The following is a 21,653-nucleotide window of genomic DNA, read 5'->3' on the forward strand; positions in this document are numbered from 1 at the left end:
CTCTGTTAACGTGCTTGAGTTTCCAAACTTGCAGTGATCCGCTCCCTCCCACGTTTACCTCTGTTGCTTTCCTTTGCCTCTTTCTGGTTGCATTGGGCCTCCCAGCTAAGAGACACACCAGGCTTCTTGACAGAATACACTGCAAATTATCCTTTAAAAGTATTGCTTATTTCTTTCTGTTTTTATTTCTATTTCTCTAGGAGGTGGGTCTGTTTTTGTGTATGGTGTTAGGGAGTGTTCTAATTTCATACTTTTACATGTAGCTGTCCAGTTTTCCCAGCACCACTTATTGAAGAGGCTGTCTTTTCTCCACTGTATATTCTTGCCTCCTTTATCAAAGATAAGGTGACCATATGTGCATGGGTTTATCTCTGGGCTTTCTATCCTGTTTCACTGATCTATATTTCTGTTTTTGTGCCAGTACCATACTGTCTTGATTACTGTAGCTTTGTAGTATAGTCCGAAGTCAGGGAGCCTGATTCCTCCAGCTCCGTTTTCCGTTCTCAAGATTGCTTTGGCTATTCGAGGTCATTTGTGTTTCCATACAAATTGTGAAATTTTTTGTTCTAGTTCTTTGAAAAATGCCAGTGGTACTTTGATAGGGATTGCATTGAATCTGTAGATTGCTTTGGGTAGTAGAGTCATTTTCACAATGTTGATTCTTCCAGTCCAAGAACATGGTATATCTCTCCATTTACTTGTATCATCTTTAATTTCTTTCCTCAGTGTCTTATAATTTTCTGCATACAGGTCTTTTGTCTCAGGTAGGTTTATTCCTAGATATTTTGTTCTTTTTGTTGCAGTGGTAAGTGGGAGTGTTTTCTTAATTTCACTTTCAGATTTTTCATCACTAGTGTATAAGGATGCCAGAGATTTCTGTGCATTAATTCTGTATCCTGCTACTTTACCAAATTCATTGATTAGCTCTAGTAGTTTTCTGGTAGCATCTTTAGGATTCACTATATATAGTATCATGTCATCTGCAAACAGTGACAGCTTTACTTCTTTTCCGATTTGGATTCCTTTTATTTCTTTTTCTTCTCTGATTGCTGTGGCTAAAACTTCCAAAACTATGTTGAATAATAGTGGTGAGAGTGGGCAACCTTGTCTTGTTCCTGATCTTAGTGGAAATGGTTTCAGTTACCATATGCTAACACATATATATGGAATCTAAGAAAAAAAAAAAAAAAGGTCATGAAGAACCTAGGGGTAAGATGGGAATAAAGACACAGACCTACTAGAGCATGGACTTGAGGATATGGGGAGGGGGAAGGGTAAGCTGGGACAAAGTGAGAGAGTGGCATGGACATATATACACTACCAAACGTAAAATAGATAGCTAGTGGGAAGCAGCTCCATAGCACAGGGAGATCAGCTAGGTGGTTTGTGACCACCTAGAGGGGTGGGATAGGGAGGTTGGGAGGGAGGGAGACGCAAGAGGGAAGAGATATGGGAACATATGTATATGTATAACTGATGCACTTTGTTATAAAGCAGAAACTAACACACCATTGTAAAGCAATTATACTCCAATAAAGATGTGAAAAAAATATTGCTTATATCTGAGTCTTTGGCAATAGGGAGTAGAGAGATTCCTTGCAATGGGTCTGTTAGTGCCACACCACACGTGTATGTCTACCCTCCCCAAAGACACTGCTTCAGCAGACATCAGCCCTTCTCATGCTCACTAACTCACATTCCAGGGTCTGTCTGTCATCTGTTTTGTGCTCCACCAATTTTCAATTTGTTTCTGTTGGCACTTGATTGAGTGGCTCCAACCTTCAGGTAATTGGTGATGAGTTGGAACTTGCTAGCTCTTGGTTTTCATTTAGATGATGCTTTGCTGAACTGCTCTCTCTCTGCACAGCCCAGAATGAGCTCCCCCCTCACTTGAGTGCCCCCCAGTTGCAGTGCAGACAGCACTACTTTGTATTTGTAGAATGCTTTTTGTTCTTCAAAGTGCTCTCAATCTTATCTCATTTCACTGTCTTGACTTCATTGTGAATTACACATAGGGTAAATCAATGAGTGAAGAAACAAAGACACAGGAAAATGACATTTATTTATTTCTGGAGGCAATGACTTCAGGTTTTTAAGGAAATTGACTTCTTCCAGTGCCTGCTTCATAATCACCATGTGCTAACATAGGTTCTGAAAAATCTTTCTTTATAGGATAGTTTTGATATAGGAGCATCCAGATAATTGAAGTATACTTGGAGGATTTTAGTCACCCATGTAATTTAAAATGGGGGAATGAAGACTAATTAGCCACTGTTAGAATAATAATATTAGTCTTCTTGGTATTGAATGAATATTGGTAAAACATTGTTCATAAAACAGGCATATAAAGATAGTACTTGATGAAAATAATTTGTTTAATAAATGAATATGTTGGTGTTAGCAAATTAAAAAAAACGTACTTGATGCAGTTCTTGACATTCAGGAAGATAGCAAAGAGGGGATATTGAGATTATGATTTCTGTTCTGCTTTTACTGTTGTGTCACTTTGACAGGCTGCTGACACTCTTTGAAGCTCTGTTTACTAGTCTGTAAAAGTGTGTATAATAACTGCTTTCTGGAGTATCAAATATGATTTTATTGGCATTACAAGTACACCAAAAATTAGTAATATTTAAAAGCATTAGTAACGTTTAAAAACATCAGAGGCAGAGCCCAAATTCACTTATAATAAATATTTGTAATTGCTCATAGCTTTCTGAAAGTAGGTACAAAGTTTTCTTCAAAAAGTATGAAAAGAGCAACTATTTCAACTTTTTAAAATAGTGAAATATAAAATTTAATTTTCTGAAATGACTCAATTCCTCTTTGATCTATGTGACATCTGTCTTCACTGTCAATGGTATTTCATTATTATGATGGCTTATTAACTTTCCTATGAAACTACTATGTATTAATGGTTTTGAACTCAGGTTGGTGATCTGTATTCCATTTTACTTGTGATTTCTATTCCATCCCAAATGTATGTTTCATGTCCAAGAAGAAAAGGCCAGGTTTTCACTTTGAATTTTAAACATGTGTTTATAGAACCAGAGGGTTACCCTACAAGTCCTCCTTTGCATCGTTTCAATCCCCCAGGTTGGTTACATGGGGAAAAAAATGTGAAAAAATAATTTCTCCTATGGTGCACTACAGCATTGATTGCCAGGGAACCTCTCTGTAAAATGGTATGTCTGATGGGTCTTAATGGACAGAGAGGTCTCTTGCTGATTTTTGTACACACTTCAGCTTTTTAAAATTTATGTGTTCCTCTCCAAGTCTTAACTTCCTTTCCATTTTGGTTACAATATACATATTACCTTGAAAAATCCCTATGAATAATTTCAAGTGAACTATGGTTCCTTAAAGAAGGATGTAATGTGTTTGACTATATTAGATTCATCATATCCTATTAGTATTCCTTAGGTTTTCATATTTGCAGGGTTTTTTTTAAGTTTTAAAATACTATATTCGCTACATGGTAGTAATAGAGAAAAATAATAGTACTTGCAGGTAGAAATACTATGGGTGTTTTTAACCTGAAAATTAGTTTATAATTACAGATTTTATGGAGACCATAGTCTCCTCCCACAGATTTTTCCCCCATTCCAGGAGGTGCCCAGATAAAATGCAATTTGGTTGCATGTCTTATTTTTGAGATCCTCATTTCCATGTTGAAAGGCAAGCATTAGGTACATAGCAATGCTGAATAACAATTGTGGGAAATAAGTCTGAGATTTAGAAACATCCCCATTGCACTGTATTTTCTTTCCTCCTTGTTTCCCTTCTTAGTACTGGCACTTCAGGCAAGTTATTTAACCTCAGGAAGTCAAATAGTTGGAAAGTAGTGCATGCACATCTCAGAAGTTAGAGTGGTGACTGCTATGTGTAACTCATTTAGCACAGTGTCTAGCATATAAGTACAAAAATAAATTGTAAGTATTATGTGAATACCAATATTAAGTGCCTCCTCTGTGATAAATGCTATGTTAAGCATTGGGGCTGTGGCAGTGAAGATTCCTTGTCCTCAGGGAGCCTCCAGTCTAATGAGGAATGCAGAAAATTCCTAATTCATTTCAACAGAGTAGAAGCTGTTAATAGGGAAAAAGCAAAGGGTGTAATGAGAGCATATGTTGGCACATTTTCTAACCTCTGGGAGGATCAGGGAAGTTTTCCAGGGAGAGAACATTCTTAGGAAACCTCAGAGATGGGTAAGGTTTAGTTAGGCAAAGGAGAAGAGAGGAGTGATGGGGAAGGAGGGGAAAAAAGCAAGAAAAGATTCAGTGTGTGTGAGAGCCTAGAGCAATGGTATGACTAGAAAGAATGAACCCAGATCAGAGTGCCATGTGGGCGCCCTCTATGTTTTCAGCCCCATGTACAGAACTTAATAACACTTCTTCCTCTAGCAGATCAAATGACTTTGGCTACCAGAGAATAAGATTCGTCTGAAAGGAAAGGGGCCCAGTACTCTTCTGTGGGAGAGGAAAGGCAAAAGTGGAGAATGAGATCCCTGACACGTTCTATTGATGCAGTGATGGACCCCTTTTCTTTGGTTTATGGTGGGGACTGGAAATGGAATGGGGCACAAAAATATCACAGAATTGACTTTCATTCAGTCTTTCTGGGGTCGAAAGAGGGGTCCGGCACTCCTACACTGGTGACAGAGACCAAAACTTTTATCTTGGGATTCTCATTCCAGATGGCATCCTGGGGCCCATTATAGGCCAGGAGCCCCAGTGCAGTTTATTGCTTAGTCTGGCTTGTCTTTTTATTTGGTCCTTGAATGATTGGGGTTTAGAGTAAAGAAAGAGGTAAGCATCACATGGAAAATTTTTTAAAAAGGAAGAAGGAGAAGGAGAGAAGGAAAGCAAGGAGAGGGAGAATGATTGAGATTGAGATTAGGAGTTTATCTGCCCTCAATTCAAATAGGAGTTGCCACCTAGGATCCTCTGGGTGCCATAGAGATGGCTATGAATTGAACTTCATTTATGACATTCATTAGTGTCTCCTGAACATTGGTCTGCCAGTGCCATTTATAGTTCTCTCTTACTGAACAAAAATTATTTAGAAATATTTCAAATTTACAAAAAATTCATAACCTCAATCTTTAAGTTAGCCACCTAAGCTTTATTAACTCTCTCTGCTCCCCAAACACACACACATGAAAACATAATGGTATATGTGTACATACATACCCAACCTATTATTATTTCTGAACCATTTAAGCATTTGAGGAAGGCATCATGCCCCTTTACCCCATAATATTGTTAATTCAGTACGCATTTCCTAAGTACAAGGATATTTTCTAACATAATCACAGAATAGTCAAGGAATTCAGGGAATAGAACATTGACACAATACTTATAGCTAATCTGTAGGCCATATTCCCATGTTCTCAATGGTCAAAATAATGCCCTCTATAGCATTTACATTCCTTTCATTATGGGCTCCAAACCATACTGCATTCACTAAGCATATCTCTTTAAGTCTCTTCCATCTTTCTTTCTCTTTCATGACTTTGAAAGTATTTTGGCTTGTGTTTAGGCCATTCTCTTTTCTTCATTCCCAAGCCCCAACAATAATATAAATAGGTGACAGTAGGATTCTCTGATTGGATATGCCATACATCACTCATCTGTTCCAAGGCCTCTGATTGGATTATAAATATGTACCTTCACAACTCCTTGGTGTCATAAAATACCAGCCGAAAGAACTATGTGGGGTTGTCCCTGACCATTATAAAATTTTTACCCAAACATCTTAGCTAAGCAAAGATCTCCTGATATTTATGTGTCATCCTAACTTCCTCTTTGCAATTGTCCAGCAAAGCCTTACCAGGAACATTATATCATCTTGATGATATCGTAGCTCCTGCCCCTGCTCTTGTCAGTCCCATTATACTAAGACACGTGTCTGGCACTCCTTCCAATTAACTCCCTAAATCTGACAAGCCAGCCTCTAGACTGGGAACATCTTTCATGAACCAGAGGCTCCTCAAAGGCAGGCAGGAAGCCTTATTTATTGTCCTAACCTTAGCTTGACTCTCCCATGCTTTAGTCTGTGATTTGCCTGGCTTTTTGCTTGGTTTATAAGCCATAGTTCCTTGTGTCTGTTCTCTCTCTCCTTTCCATCTTTCATTACCATTGTCCATACTAAATGTTTTCCAGGTTAAAATAAATAGCAGTCACAACAACCACATATCGTATAACCACAGTAATCACAGTGAAACTGTGATGCATTGTTTTACCCACTGTCCCCACCTCAACATGGTCCACAAATACTGCTACTTCTCAAGCAGAACAGTTGAAGAGACTGAGGGGCAAAGGGCCCTGCCAGATGTAAATCCTGATTTGAGCACCTACTATAAAGTTGTTTTATTCTTTGACCTTCAATGTTATCATCTGTAAAAACAAGGATATTCAAAATACACCTAGATCATTGGGAGGTTGAAGGGTTTTAAGGAGATAATCTCACGGAATGTTCACCACAATGCTAGGTGTGTCTTCATACTATAAGTGTTGCCTTTTGCTATTATTTGGGGGATAGGGCCACATCCAGAATATAGTCTCAGTCTCTATTGTTATTATCCATTTAATCTCTCGACAGACAAGCAGAAGCTATAAGAGGCTATTCTGCTATACATAGGTTTGCATATCTCTTTGGACCCCTCAAATCTAGGGTAAAGTATCAGAAGAAACAGAGCCAATCATTGTAGGACCCAGGAATTCAACCTGTGGCCCTTCTGATTGACCGGTAATTTTAGTTTACAGTATTTTAATTTCTGATCATGTTTGCTATGATGTCATAGTAAATATTCCTTTGTTGTATGCTTTTGACCTGTGCAAAATACAGTAATAATAAGAGTACGCTGCACTTGCAAAATCCAAAATTTCCAGAACTCAGAATGCTTACATTCATTAATTTCATTTGACTCATTAAATATCCCAAAGTCCTGGAGAGACTAAGTGGTCAATGTTTTTTTCTGTTTGAGACAATGAGAAGGCCACAGTGCCCTTGCAAGGTGTGGGTTGTCACTCACTCATACACTGTTTGTGGAAATCTATTTATTGAGTATTTTTTATGGGCTTGGGCATATTCTAGGTACTGGAAATATCAGTAATCAATGAGAATATCTTGTGGTTTTGATTTGCATTTCCATGATGATTAGTGATGTTGAGCATCTTTTCATAGGCCTGTTGGCCATCTGCATTTCCTCTGTGGCAAAATGTCTATTCAGTTCTTCTGCCCATTTTTTAATTGGTTTTTTTTTGTTTTTTTTATGTTAAATTGTATGAGCTGTTTACATATGTTGAATATTAATGCCTTATTGGTCATATCATTTGCAAATATTTTCTCCCATTCAGTAGGTTGTCTTTTCATTTTGTCAATAGTTTCCTCTGCTGTGCAAAAGCTTTTAAGTTTCATCAGGTCCCATTTGTTTATTTTCATTTTTATTTCCTTTATTTAAGGATATGGATCCAAAAAATATTACTGCAATTTATGTCAAAGAGTGTTCTGCCTATGTTTTCCTCTAAGAGTTCCAGGCCTCACAGAGCTTACGTTCTAATACAAGGGAGAGAGATAATTAAAAACAAACAAAACACCAAGTTAGTATATAGCATATCAGGTAGTGGTAAGTGATATGGAGAAGAAAAAATCTATAGGGAAACAAAGAGTGATATGGAAGAGTTGCTGATGTTTTTATATAGCCTGGTCAAAGAAAGCCTCTCAAGTAGCGGAGCATTTGTGCAGGGGCCTGAAGGAAGTAAGGGGGCAAATCATGCAGGTGTGGGAGGAAGAGCATTGCAGGCAGAGGGAACAGCAAGAACAAAAGCCCTGAGACAAAGAGTGCTTGGAGCTGTCCAGGAACAACTAGGAAGTGGTTTATGAAGCCATGTACAAGGAGCATAGAAGGCCATGAGCATTCACACGCAGTGCTGCACCAGACTGGGCAGGACTTTGTAGGCCCGAGAAAAGGACTTGGTTTTCAGGCTAAGTTGGGAAATCACTGAAGAGTGTGGCACAGAGGAGTTACATGATCTAACTTGCATTATTTTAAAAGGATAATTCTGGTGCCGTAGTTCAACATAGTCATCAAATGGGAAGGGCAGAATCAGATAGGAGCTTATTGTTATAATCGAAGTGAAAGGTGATGGTGACTTTGACCAGGGTAGGATTGGTGCAGAGGATGAGAAGCAGCTGGATCATGGATTTTACTTTGAAGTTAGAGCTGAAAGGATCTACTCAGGCTATAGTTATAAGGTGTAAGGTAAATAAGAATCAAAGCTGACTCCAGAGTTTTTGACCTGAGCCTCTGGATGGCTGGAGTTGCCATTGAAAAGGATAGGAAAGACTAGAGGAAGATGCTGGGGTATGGAAAATTAGGAGTTTGTTATACATAGAAAGTTCAAACAGTGGTTCAAAGACAGTGGCTTTCAAACTACAGAGTATATCAGAATCACCTGGAGGGCTTCTTAAAACACACGTTGCTGAACCCCACCCCTGGTGTTGCTGGGGGTTCCCTCACCCAGAGTTTTTGATTCATTGGGTCTGGGATGGGATCCATAATTTGTCTTTATAACAAGTGCCCAGGTGATGTTGATGCAGCTGGTACAGTACTGGGACTACATTTGGAGAACCACTACTCTAGTACTGGGTGTATCTGCAGAAGAGGTTGGCTAAGGTTAAGAGAATGCCCAGATCGTTAGACGAGAGGAGTGAAATCACAGGTGCTGGAATGTTCTTTGTGCCTTACTGTGGGAGAACACCCTTAGGGCTAAGATCACTGTGTATTAGCTCATGCCTAAATGGGGAACAGTGGTTTCTGAGTTTTGTTTGTTTGATTTTTGTTTTTTTCTGAGTTTTGACTCCACTTTTTATTCTGTCACAATCCTGTGAAAGGGAATAAATCTGAACGGAAGTGCTCTTCTAATACATGAAGAGTTGGCTCAGGCATCCCCTTTGCTCTCCCTCTGGTTAGGTCCAATTTATCTAGATGGAGCACAGGCATCAACCTACCCCCATACCCATTTTCTATGGGAAAGGATATGTTTAATAAATTCATTTTTCTTACAGGTTTACATTTAAGAATCACATTTGTGCTTTTGATCCCATGTAATTGAAAATAAATGTGGGTTTTATAGATACAAACTTAATAATTGTTCTATCCTGAAATTAATCCTGGTATTTAAAGAATAAAAGAGTTTTTTTGATAGAAATACTGTAGAATGAAAAATAGGATGAACATCCACCTCTTAAAAAGAGTAATAGTTTATACTTGCAAAATAAAAACCACATACCTACATAATGGAAAAAGCAGTTTTGCAATAATGATCATGACAGTCTATTTAATCGAAAAGTTCTTTTGATAAGCATTTTTTATTAGATTGGTGGCTTTTAAACATTTTCGACCATGACACACTGTAAGAAATACATTTTATATCACAAATGATCACATACATCATCACTTACTTCTGTATATATATATATATGTATGTGTGTGTGTGTGTGTATACATATACATATATATACACATGTATATATATATATATATATATCTCAGAAATAACAGTTTCATGAAATAATTCTCACCCTGAGTATATGACAGACATATTCCATGCTATGCTCTATCAGTTTTAAAAGTGCTGATTTTTACCCACTAAACTGAGAACATAGTCCACATGGACTGTAGTATTGGACTGATGGGGTTGAAATCTTGGCTTTTCCCTTTTCTAGCTGTGTGATATTGATGAAATTACTAAACTATTCTGTGCTATCAGTAAAATGGGGAAAATAATATATCTACCTTACAAGGCTGTTATGAGGATGAAATGAGTTAGAGAACTTAGAACAGTGACCGGCACATAGTAAGCACTATAAAATTATTAGTTATTAATAGGGTGTTCACAACCCACTAATATGTCATAACTTGAAGTTTGCAAAAACCACCTCTTCAGATGACCTAGATCGGTCTCATCTGCTACCTTACCTTACAACAGACACAAATTAGTAAATTAAACTTAACTTCCTCAGAGGCAAATTTAGTAAACACCTTTGTTTTATAGGGAAGATGAAAAACTGTATTTCCTTCTAAAACCTTAAAATGTTCTTTTAAAATGTAAATCTATGGGGGAGACAAGGCATGATCTCTTGGAAATCCAAAGCATAAAAGAAAAATCCTCCCTGAGATGATGTTTTATTCATTGGTACAGTGCCTTGCATTTAATGTTTTCTCAAAAACTATTTGTTTAAAGTAAATGGAGGGAATTCCCTGGCAGTCCAGTGGTTAGGACTCTGCACTTTCACTGCCGAGGGCCCGGCTTCTATCCTGGTCAGGGAACTAAGATCCCACAGCTGCATGGCATGGCCAAAAAAAAAAAAATAGTGAAAGGAAACCTTACTAGAAGAGTTCTTAAGGAGAGCAATTGATTCATATAGATAATAAATTAATAAATTTGTAATTTATGAAGAATTTCCTGTTCATTTATATCTTCAAATCTGCAAGTCCATGCTTCCCAAAATGTGTTATGTGGAATGCTAAATGGATACATAAAAGTTTGAGACTCTGAGAGAATCACAATGTATAGTATAATAATAGATTATTTGCAAAAAAACAACCCCAAATTCTAACTGTTGAAATGGAATAAAATTTTATTTATCTCCCAGCAAACAGTCCTAAGTGGGATTTCCTGGTAGGGATAGGACACTCTGCCCCACACAGTCATCCTGGGATCCAGGCTAATGGAGTGTCTGCCATCTTCAAGCTTGGCTTTCAAAGCCATTCCAGTTATCACTGTTTCAGATCCCTGGAGAGGGTGAAGAGCATGGAGGAAAGCATGTGGGAGGTTTTAGGGTGAGAGGTGGAGTGTCACACATAGCCTCCTACTTACCTTTCATTTGTCAGAACTCAGTTACCTGGTCACACCCACCTGCAAGGAAGGCTGGGATATATGGTCTACTCCTGTGCCCTGGAAGAAAGGAGAGAATAGATTTTGATGCCTTAATAGAAGACTCTGTAAAAGCATAGTAAAGATCTATTACAAAGATCCTTGTTTAGCACTATTTAGCTCAATATTTCCTAAATGCATTTGACTGTGAAACTCTTCTCTCTCGGCGCCTATTAACAACACACTAGAAAATGACATACTTCGGGAAAGACTGCTATCAGGAGACTATCAAATCCCATAATGAAAAGAAACCTAAATTTTCCAAGGATGATAGGATAGATAACTTTTTAAAATGTTTTAAAATACTAATTTTAACACAAATACAGAAAACCATGTAAAACAAATTGTACAGTTTAATGATCAGGTAAACACTCTTGAAGTAGCCACCCAGGTTAGGAGATAGAAACTTGCCAGTGACATACAAAAAGCTTCACAGGTTATAACCTCCTCACTTCCCTCAAAAGGCAACTCTGCACAGACTTCTATGATAATCTTTTTTCTTACTTTTTCTTTAGATCTGTAATCTGTGTGGGCTAGCCATTAAGTTCAAGCTTGTTTTTATGTATGTCTTTAAATCTCTTTTAATCTAGCTTCTTCCATTTCTTTCTTTTTTTTCTTCCAGCAATTTATTGGTAAGGAAACAGGTCACCTTTCCTATTGAATTTCCCAGTCTGTCTCTTATATTGCATCCCCGTGGTGAAGTGTAACATGTTCCTCTGTCCTGGAATTTCCCGTAAATTGGAAGTTGGATGCAGAGAGTTAATCAGATTCGGGTCTTTGGCAAGACTCCTTCATAGAAGATGTGCTCTTTTTCAGGAGGCGCGCAGGGTGTGGTTATCCCTTTTTATGTGCTTGGCTATCATTGATGGTCAAAGCCTAAACTCTTTATCATTTAGGAAATGCTAAATGGCAACCTTCCAATTCTTTCATCCTTTCTCATTTACTTGTGGAAGTACTACTGTAAGGAGAAACTTTGCCCAAACTGATAATCACCTACTGATCTCTCCACGGATTCCTTATATTCACCTGCTTTTGGAGAATGTAAAAATCTCCTACTCCCAGGTTTAGTCTTCCAGTTTGGTATTCTTGGGTATGTCAGATGCCCCATTTTTACCTTCTTCTTTCTCCTGCTGGATGCTGATATCACACAGATTCCATAACTTCGGTCATTGGTCCCCACCTGTTCATAGTTTGAGGTTTGTGGAGACAACTTGTCACTTAATTTTACTGAGCATATAGTCTGTATGGTTTTGACTTTGCTCTCTTTGTTGCATTATGATATACAAAGAACGTTTATTTTTTATGCCTGTAATGAGTTTCTCAATCTCTGAGAAATATTTTAAACAAGAGAGGCATGAGTAACATTCTTCAGGCAATTTTTCTATCCTAGAGGTTTTCTCTTATCAACCTTTGAGAATCAGGGTTTAGTTTCATTCAAAAATTTCCTTACAAAGCATTGCAATGGTTTTTTTTGTTGTTGTTGTTTTGGTTTTTTTGCCTCATGAAAGAGAGAAAGCAGAACTACTGACTGACAATGGGGCTAATTGGCTAAATGAGGGAGAGACACTCTCAGAATTATCATAGATACCCTGTAACAGAGTAAAGGCCTTGGGTTTCAATATCTGATGGGCGCTGACAAGGCCAGGCCTTGGGGAGTCATGCTTATCTCAAGACAAGAAATTTACAGAGTGACTTCAATTCACAGGTACCTGGATTTATGCCAAGTTTTATTAAACTGTCATTGTTAATAGTTCAATGTTGTGAGAAAAATATCAAATTATACATTCTTAGTTGGATTTATTGAAGATAAATCATCTAAATTGTCTGTTATTTTATATGGGTAAATTAAAAACTCATTTACTGGTATAATTTATTAATTTAATGATAGACTATTATTCTGGGAAATACCATTTGGATTTTATAAAAAAAGTATGGGAAGGAGAGAAAATATTATATTCTCATTTTATCAGAGATACAGACCTATGGGGAACCATTACATTTAGACAGTGTGATCATAGTCGAGGGTTGACCTGTTTTTTTTTTTTTGCGGTACGCGGGCCTCTCACTGCTGCGGCCTCTCCCACTGCAGAGCACAGGCTCCGGACGCACAGGCCCAGCGGCCATGGCCCACGGGCCCAGCCGCTCCGCCGCATGTGGGATCCTCCCGGACCGGGGCATGAACCCGCGTCCCCTGCCTCGGCAGGCGGACTCCCAACCACTGCGCCACCAGGGAAGCCCGAGGGTTGACCTTTTGTCTGCTAATGGCAGCTTACAAAAATCCAATCTTATTGCCCAGAAAGAACCAAATTATCCTACACCACCAAATATTTTTGATTTATATACTGTATGTCGGACACAGAACAAGGCTCTCAATGTCCAAGAAAATTAAGACACATGCTCTCCAAATAGCCCATTGGAAGGAATACACACATATCAATACTAGTGCAGTGGACATGTTTACTACACGTGGTGATTCCATTTATAAGAGTACAAGGAAGTCAGTGGAGGCTCTCAGAGGGAATATCTGATTTAATTTTGACAGATGAATACAAATATTTAGGTCAGGCCCAGGAGTAAAGGCCTTGTTGCTAGAGAGAACAAAAGGTGTGAAGGCACAGTGTCGTAATGAAGGATTGAACTTTAAGGTAAGTGCTGGTTTTCTGAGTTCAAAAATCTAGTATCATAAAGGGGCTTATGTACCAGATTCTACTGGTTCTTACTGGTCATCTCCTTCCCTAGCAAATAAACTTTAGCTATATAACTTTGTCCTTTATAATGAGACTGGTCCAAAGTTGACTTTCGGTTAGTTATCAACACATTAGTTTCTCACTTCTCTATTCAGGAAGTTGACAGTATGTCTTTGTATAAATACTCTAGGGGAGAAAAGATCCCAGTTTATATTTGAAGAGTCTTGATCCAATAAAGAAATCATCTGGGTGTAAGCCTCCTCTGTCATTCTTTTTTTCTTAGCCCACCCTCATCTCCCTAGTGACCTATCCATTATCTTATGAACTTCCAATAAATAGCTAATGAAGAGAAAGGAGTGAGGAAACACAATAAGTCAATCTATGACTTGTTAGCAGCACTAGGGCAATTTTAAAAGGTGGAATGTACAAATATCACCTGAGATTAGGTTGGATTGTGTTTGTGGATTTCAGTCATCTGCGCCTCTTTTTTGCCTGTTTCTATGGATAGCATTAGTAAGACAGTTAGCTGCAGTGTTGGTTTTCAGTATATTAATTTCTAGAAAGTGATAATTAAAGTCTACATGGCTATGAATGACAGGCAGAGAGAGGGTATCATCTTAAAAACATATTCAGCAGACTTAGAGACTGAAAAGCTATGAGGTCTGAGGGAAGGTATTCTTCAAGACTATCAAATTATGCCTCTGTCTTCTTCAAACTCCTTTCTCACCCAGGTCTAGATGAAGAACTAAGACACAGAATATATAAGTGAATTGTTCAAGGTTACATAGTAATCTCAATTGTGTGTTCATGTTTGTGTGTGTGTATGTTCTTTTCTCTTTTGCTTTATTTGATCATTTAGACTAAGCAGGTTCATAATCATTACACGTGCTCCTTTGGTTCAAACATTAATTGACTTTTATAAGGTAGAAAAGTAGTAGAACACTAATCAGGAGTATCTTTTAAGATACTTTCATTTTCTTTCATTGGTAAATCATTTAAATTATTATTCCTTCCCATGAGAACAAACAAATTGGTGAACTAATAAGAAATTATTTGTAAGCATTTAGCATGCGATTCCTTTTCAGATAATTCAGAATAATTACCTGATTTCAATGGCTCTTCTTGATCATCTAGAGACAATTTGATACAATTAAAACATAAAATGACTTTAAAAGTATTGACAGATGATTCAACTATAAAGCCACAAGGATAGTAAATGTGTTTCAATGGCTCTAAACATTTAAAATTAGAAGAGACTTTCGTGGCATTTTTCTGCATATTTCAGTGCCATCCAACATTATCATTTTGATTAACAGCCAAAATTAAGTTTACAGGTTGTTCTTGCTACAATATCTGAAAAGGTAAAGGAATAAAAAAATAAACAAAACATCCCAAATATGGAAATGATGATTTGATGACATCACTTCAGAGACTTTTCTTTTTCCTGTGGCTTAAACATCTATGTGCCCGAGGTTTCTGGGTCTGGAATTATGTTGTGACCATATTTAATGGTGTTTATTGAACAACCACTGTGGGTAAAATGTATACCAAGATTTTCAGGGAGTGATATGGGAAGTAGAAATCATGATCCATCATGCCTTCAAAGAGTTTATAAAGAAAAGGAGATGGAGTAATAAAGAAACAAAGAATGATCATATAAGGGCAGGTGGAACATATATGTATATGTTTAGAATCAAAGCCTGTGCTCTTCAGCATGGGTTGCTTAGGAAGGAAGAGAAGGATCTGTCATTCTTAAGAGAAAGACTGTCAATGATGAAGCCTTGGTTAGTGTTCTAAAGAAGAAATAGTATAGGATTTAGGACACCTGAAAGGAGATTATTCCAGTAGGGGGGAACTTCTGAAGGCCCTCTGTAAGTAGAGCAGATGGATGACAGGTAGCAGGTAGCTTTACCTGGCTCGAGAATGTCATATAAGTTGAGGCTTTAAGAGGACATGTGAGACCCCTGGGTAGATTTTGATTTTTGCAGGAGATCTTTGAAGTTCATATTTGTACATTTATTTTGCTGAAAGGGCAACAGCATGCAGTGGCTCATCTTCTGTGGATCAGAGGGCCTCCCAAATAAGAGGAAAGTTTTGGTATATCAGCAATATTGATTTCATAATTCCCTCTGGTTTTTTTTAAATGATTTTCTCATTAAAATGTTCTGTGTGATTATTTCTATTGGGCTAGACTATCTGAGGGCACAAGGGACATTACCTTCCTTTTTTTCATTCATTGAAACATCAAAATGCATTCATCTCTTGCTACATGGCAGACGAATTTTAGAATAGTGTTTAATGGATGAAAATAGTCTCATGTGCCTAACTATACATGGGAGATAGAAATGTAGGCTTCATCGTAATGTAGAACAAGAAAGAGCTGTCAGGTGAAAACCCCAAAAACTATTTACGTTGAATCCCATAACGGTTTTATTTTCTAAATATTCTGTTTCATACTCTCAACAGTCTCTACCCTGTGGCTGCTGTACGTGTGTCTCCGTGTATACAGATATGCACATAGAATTTATCAACAAACACAGGGTCCTTTCTAACTCTGCCTGCTCTTTGATTTTCATAGTCGTGTGATCCACACACAACGCAGAGAAGAACCCGCCATCTGCTGAGGCCCTCGCTGAGCTCAAGGACGTGCGCTGAAGACTCACAGGTGCGGCCCTGCCTCCTCAATGAAAATTGCTTCCAGTTCCAGTACAATCTAACAGGTACGGTTGAAAACCACGAAGCAAGGAACCAAGCTGTCATAGAATGGAGCTGGTCCGTGGGTTTTGTTATTTCAAGAAATTCAAGCTTGTGATGTACTTGCTCTATGGGGCTCACGAAGGATGAATGTGGGGGTGACTGGATAGGGATGTTTTAGAGGCACTGAAAATCACCACAGCCTCCTCATTCAGACACAGCTCAGGTTTCTCCTGGGCACCACCAGGCTCGGTGTCTGATACCAAAGGACTGTGTAGTCACATTGATCTGCTCCCTGCCATTCCCTGCAGCGGCAGACACACAGAATGCCATGAAATGTGGAACCGGTTGTCTCAGCATCGAGTTCAGTACTGATGACCAAATGGCCACATGCCTGCAGAGGCAAAACAATAGCCTTTTCCTGAAACTAACTCCCCACTGAGGACACAGCGGCACTACCAAGATTTCTCGTGTAGAGAACCTCCTAGGGAATTCTATGGGGCTGTCTGATTGTCTTTATAGGTGAACATTGACCTGGTGTATTTTCCCTTTTCCTTCAGTTAAAGGTCCTTCAGATCATTAGTTTTCATAATAATTTTTTAAGAAATACAGTAAAATTTCCTTTACTGGAAGAGCATGTCTTTAAAATGCTGATTTTACTATACATGGCTTTGCTCTTCCTATTAAGCTCTTAGATCATCTACCAAATATGAAAAATCTCCCTAGATAGGTTCTTACTGTATATGATCTAGGATCTTTTTTTTTCTACCCACAACAACAAAATAAGATTTTTTAAAAAGAATTAGTTATGGGATGGTTTATTCTAACTCCTGGTATCCAGTTTGTAATACAATTAGCCAAATTGACAAAAACTTCTCTCATGAGAGAATAATTTTCTTAAAATGGAGTTCCTGAAATAGTCCATATATCTTGCCCTCTTTCCCTTCTGGGGTACCTCTCTTGGCTCCACTGTACCAAATATACCAAATGATTTAGAAAATTATATGTATTCCTTGAAAACATCTTCAAGTTTACATCAAAGACTAGCATCATTTCTGGTTGTTGTTGGTTTTTTTTCCTCTCTCAATTATCCCCAGCAAGTAGATGATTCCAAACTGCTTTTCCTTTGCTCTTATGCTTAGTGTTTCTCTTTTCCTACCTCAGCCAACTATGAGATGGTTTCTAAAAATTATTTGGCTTTTGACCTCAAGAAACCAAACTTGGGAAGGTAGCTCACTTTGTTATTTGGTGATCTGATTGATTGTTTTTCAATAAAAGAATCGCAGGATGCTTTTAGAAGCCACTTGAAAGTGGTTTTAGGATTCTGTGCACACTCTCCTTCTCCACCAATGCAGAGAATCAAAGGTGTGTTGTACTTTGCTCACATGGTCATAACTTTGAAACTCAGTGTGGTGACCCTGTGCCTGTAGAGTGGAGCACGTGCCAGCTGAATGAAAATGCAACCTGTGGGCAAGGCATCAGGACCCGCCTTCTGAGCTGTGTGCGCAGTGATGGCAAGCCTGTTAGTGTGGACCAATGCGAGCAGGTGAGTTGTGTATATTTGTATCCCACACCCATGGCTTTGTTTGTTGTTGTTGTTGTTTTAATATTGGTCTGCAACCTCCACAATGCTTGATATAAATGACAGTCTGATTTCTTCTCATCACAGCTTAGGTTCAGTTAGAGTAGAGGTACTAGTATCATACAGTTATGTCTCACTAGTTTGAACTTAGTTAAAATGACCAGGAAAGGCCATTTTGCATTGGGGAAATGGATTCGTTAAAAATACAGTTTTTTCCATTATTTTAAAGAACTTATTTGCCAACAAACTATTGACATCAGGTGACTCTAATATTTAAATATGACTCTTTGTATCGGGCGTGTGATTCATTTGCCTAAATAGGAAACACTGTCCCTTGCATATAAGATGAATACTGACACTTGCTATTAGAATACTTTGCTAATTTGCTTAGCAAATGTTTGCTAGGTAATTCGCACAGTTGCATTTTTCTTCTCAAGGTAAGTCAAAATGCCTGCCTACCAAGTTTCAAATTAGTGGCTTTTGAATTTTTGTAATTTTATTGCTCCCTTTTTTTCCCTATGACAAAATCTGTGGAGTTTGGACAAAAACTGTAATCAAACCTGTTCCAAAAAGTTAGCGTTTCCTTCCCAACGTATAAGTGAAATGCACGATGGGGGCAGTTTAATAGAAATAAAGATGACCATATGCTGTCCCATTATAAGAATCACTAAAACAGGGCTTCCCTGGTGGTGCAGTGGTTGAGAGTCCGCCTGCCGATGCAGGGGACGCGGGTTCCTGCCCTGGTCCGGGGGGATCCCACATGCCGCAGAGGCCCGTGAGCCTTGGCCGCTGAGCCTGCGCGTCCGGAGCCTGTGCTCCGCAACGGGAGAGGCCACAACAGTGAGAGGCCCGTGTACTGCAAAAAAAAAAAAAAAAGAATCACTAAAACAATCTTTGGAATAATTGTAAATAGGTGGGGCCAGTTAGCTCAGGTTTCCACGGAAACCGGCAAAATAAAAGTTGTCCCATTTCTCCTTAAGTAAGAAGAGTCCACAAGTGGAAATTAAAATCAGAACAAAACCCTCCTCACCGATCCTGATTTAACCTTGTTAAGTATTTCCATAACATCTCTTTAAACCAACAGTATCACCATGGACCAACACCACCCCTGAGACTAGACCATCTGAAATTGAACATCCCATTTAATGAAATGCTGAGACTGGCTAATACAGGGCAGAGTTCTGTCTACCAAGTGTCAGTGATTTATTTTAACATTTTGTTTAATTTCATCTCCCTCTCAAGATGTTGTCTGCTTCAAGACAAATAAATCACCAATCTACAACTCCAAATAAGTGAAAATCTTACATTTAGTGTACATAATAAATCTTTCCCTTTGATACAAAGAGCAATATAAACTATTCATTAATAGAAAAATCAGTTTCTCTGCTTTCTAAATTCCCATATATCCAGCAAATATTTAAAGAATGTTAAAGTCCCAAATTAACCTACCTAGAATACCTATATATCTCAAATGGATCACAGATCCCATGTGGTCATTTCTATTTTACCCACTTAGCAAGTAATCATTCTATAATCATTAATTTTACCTCATTGTGGACATTGCTAATATTTAACTTGTATTGAGTGTTAGCATTTCCCCAATCACACAATGTGTGATTCCTAAAACAGAATTTTTTATTATTCTTTCTGTGTTTCTTGGATGATTTATTCTTTCACTAAGACCTCTTCTACCTTGGCCATTAGAAAATGTGTAATTTTGCCTAGATGTGTATTTCAGAGAGGATAAGAGGAAAAGAAACAGTATCATCAACTTTTCCCTTGATTAAGACCATGATTGTTTTTAGTCTAATTGGTCTTTTTTACAAACTTTAGATGGTTTGTAGATTTGAGTTTTATTCTTTTTCTGTTTATTTTTTTAGCCTAGGTAGCTATTAGTTTGAGCTATGTCCTACTGGCCCATCCAGAGGGCAGGGAGCCTAAATTTAACAGTGAGGCATCCTCCTTGTTCCTTGCTGGCTGAGTGACAGGACAGATCTCTGTGTCACATAACTGCCTGCTTTCCTGGTACCTTAACTTCCAATCTACTTCTAAAGTTGAGGATTTTATCAAAAAAAATTTGGGCTGACAAGTTTCTATTTCATGAATTAAGGGCCATCATTTTCTAGGCTTGCCATCAGTTTCTACAAGCCAGGATATTTTTCCCCACAAAAATGTAGAAAGATTATTCTCATAGAATAAAGATTATTACCCCATAAAAGGATAGTGATTTGATTTGATGTTGCTGTGAATTCTCCGGTACAATCATATTTCCTTCCCATCTGCAGCGTAACTTGGAGAAGCCCCAGAGGATGAGCCTTCACTGCCTGGTGGAATGCATGGTCAACTGTCAGCTCTCGGGGTGGACGGCTTGGACAGAGTGCTCACAGACTTGTGGCCATGGAGGTATGTGGCTTCCCTGTGTTGGTTCCCACCAGACAATTTAGTTTTTAAGTATCTCTCTGTATGCCATAGCTTGACACATGGGATAAGGCATGTTGGCCAGCTGGACATCACATGAGGCTGACCCAGGGGAGCAGAGGGAACGAGCCTGGTCTCCTATCAGTCCTTTTTTATTTTTTAATGTTTCTTTTTTGTTGTTGAAGTACAGTAGATTTATAATACCGTGCCAATCTCTGCTGTTAGCAAAGTGACTCAGTTATACACATATGAGGCGTTCTTTTTTTTTAATATTCTTTTCCATTATGGTTTATCACAGGATATTGACTGTAGTTCCCCGTGCTACACGGTAGGACCTTGTTGTTTATCCATCCTATATATTAGTTTACATCTGCTCATCCCAAACTCCCAGACCTTCCCTCCCTCACACCCCTCCCCCTTGGCAACCAACTACAAGTCTGTTCTCTATGTCTGTAGGTCTGTTTCTGTTTCATAGATAGGTTCATTTGTGCCATATTTTAGATTCCAGATGGTATTTGTCTTTCTCTGTCTGACTTACTTCACTTAGCATGATAATCTCTAGTTGCATCCATGTTGCTGCAAATGGCATTATTTCGTTCTTTTTTATGGCTGAGTAGTATCAGTCCTTTATAATGAGGCAGAGGGTGAAGAACTGGCCTAGTAACAGTGGCAGACCCCAGAGGGGCTGCTGACCCCGTGGGACGGTGTTTATTTTAAAGGTCCTAAGTTCAACCAATTCAAAAAATGTTGGCCTCTGTGGCTTTTAGAAGAAGATGTATCCTATAAGTAAAATTAGTTCCTGTATCAGGTAAACCCCCCCCCCCAGTCACAGTGGCTTCATATCATAGGTTAGAGACTAATTTTTCACTCACATAAAGGAAGGGGTAGTTTCTGCTTCACGAAGTCAACCAAGGACACAGCTTGATGGAGGCCCTACTGCTTAAACATAATCAGTTTTCTCTGGAGGGTGATATCCAGCTCGTCCTGTGGAGGTTTTTATGGACCAGATTGGAAGTTGTGTATATCTCTACTATCTATATTCCACCGGACGAAATTTGGTTCCACTTCTCCAGCTCAGTGCAAGATAGCAGAGTAGGAAATGTAGTTTCTGGATGGCCAGTTGCTTCTTAGCAACAGTGTTATGGAGGAAACAGTTCCTGTGGAGGAAAGGGAGTATAAATCTTTGCTGAACAGATAGCTATTAATACTATAAGTTCCTGGGTAAATAATGAACAATGGCGAAGAATTCAGGAGGCAGCTGCTACTCGGGAGCTAGGCAAATGGCAGCAATAGATGGCACTCCAGCCATCAGGCTAAAGTAGGGACCAA

General features: G+C 38.5%; 1 protein-coding gene across 1 annotated transcript in view; it reads left to right on the plus strand.

Annotated features, from left to right (window-relative positions):
* The window catches only part of THSD7B (thrombospondin type 1 domain containing 7B), a gene marked incomplete at its 5' end in the record, with an annotated part of 807,803 nt that overhangs the window by 746,588 nt on the left and 39,562 nt on the right, over window positions 1-21,653 (plus strand). Inside the window, 3 exons of the mRNA XM_082630042.1 lie at window positions 16,209-16,350; window positions 17,755-17,870; window positions 20,192-20,309. Of these exons, the coding sequence (XP_082486168.1) occupies window positions 16,209-16,350; window positions 17,755-17,870; window positions 20,192-20,309 (376 nt within the window). The remainder of the gene's footprint in view (window positions 1-16,208; window positions 16,351-17,754; window positions 17,871-20,191; window positions 20,310-21,653) is intronic.

This window comes from Mesoplodon mirus (assembly GCF_964341445.2).
Source record: "Mesoplodon mirus genome assembly, chromosome: 8".
NCBI classification, from domain to species: domain Eukaryota; kingdom Metazoa; phylum Chordata; class Mammalia; order Artiodactyla; family Ziphiidae; genus Mesoplodon; species Mesoplodon mirus.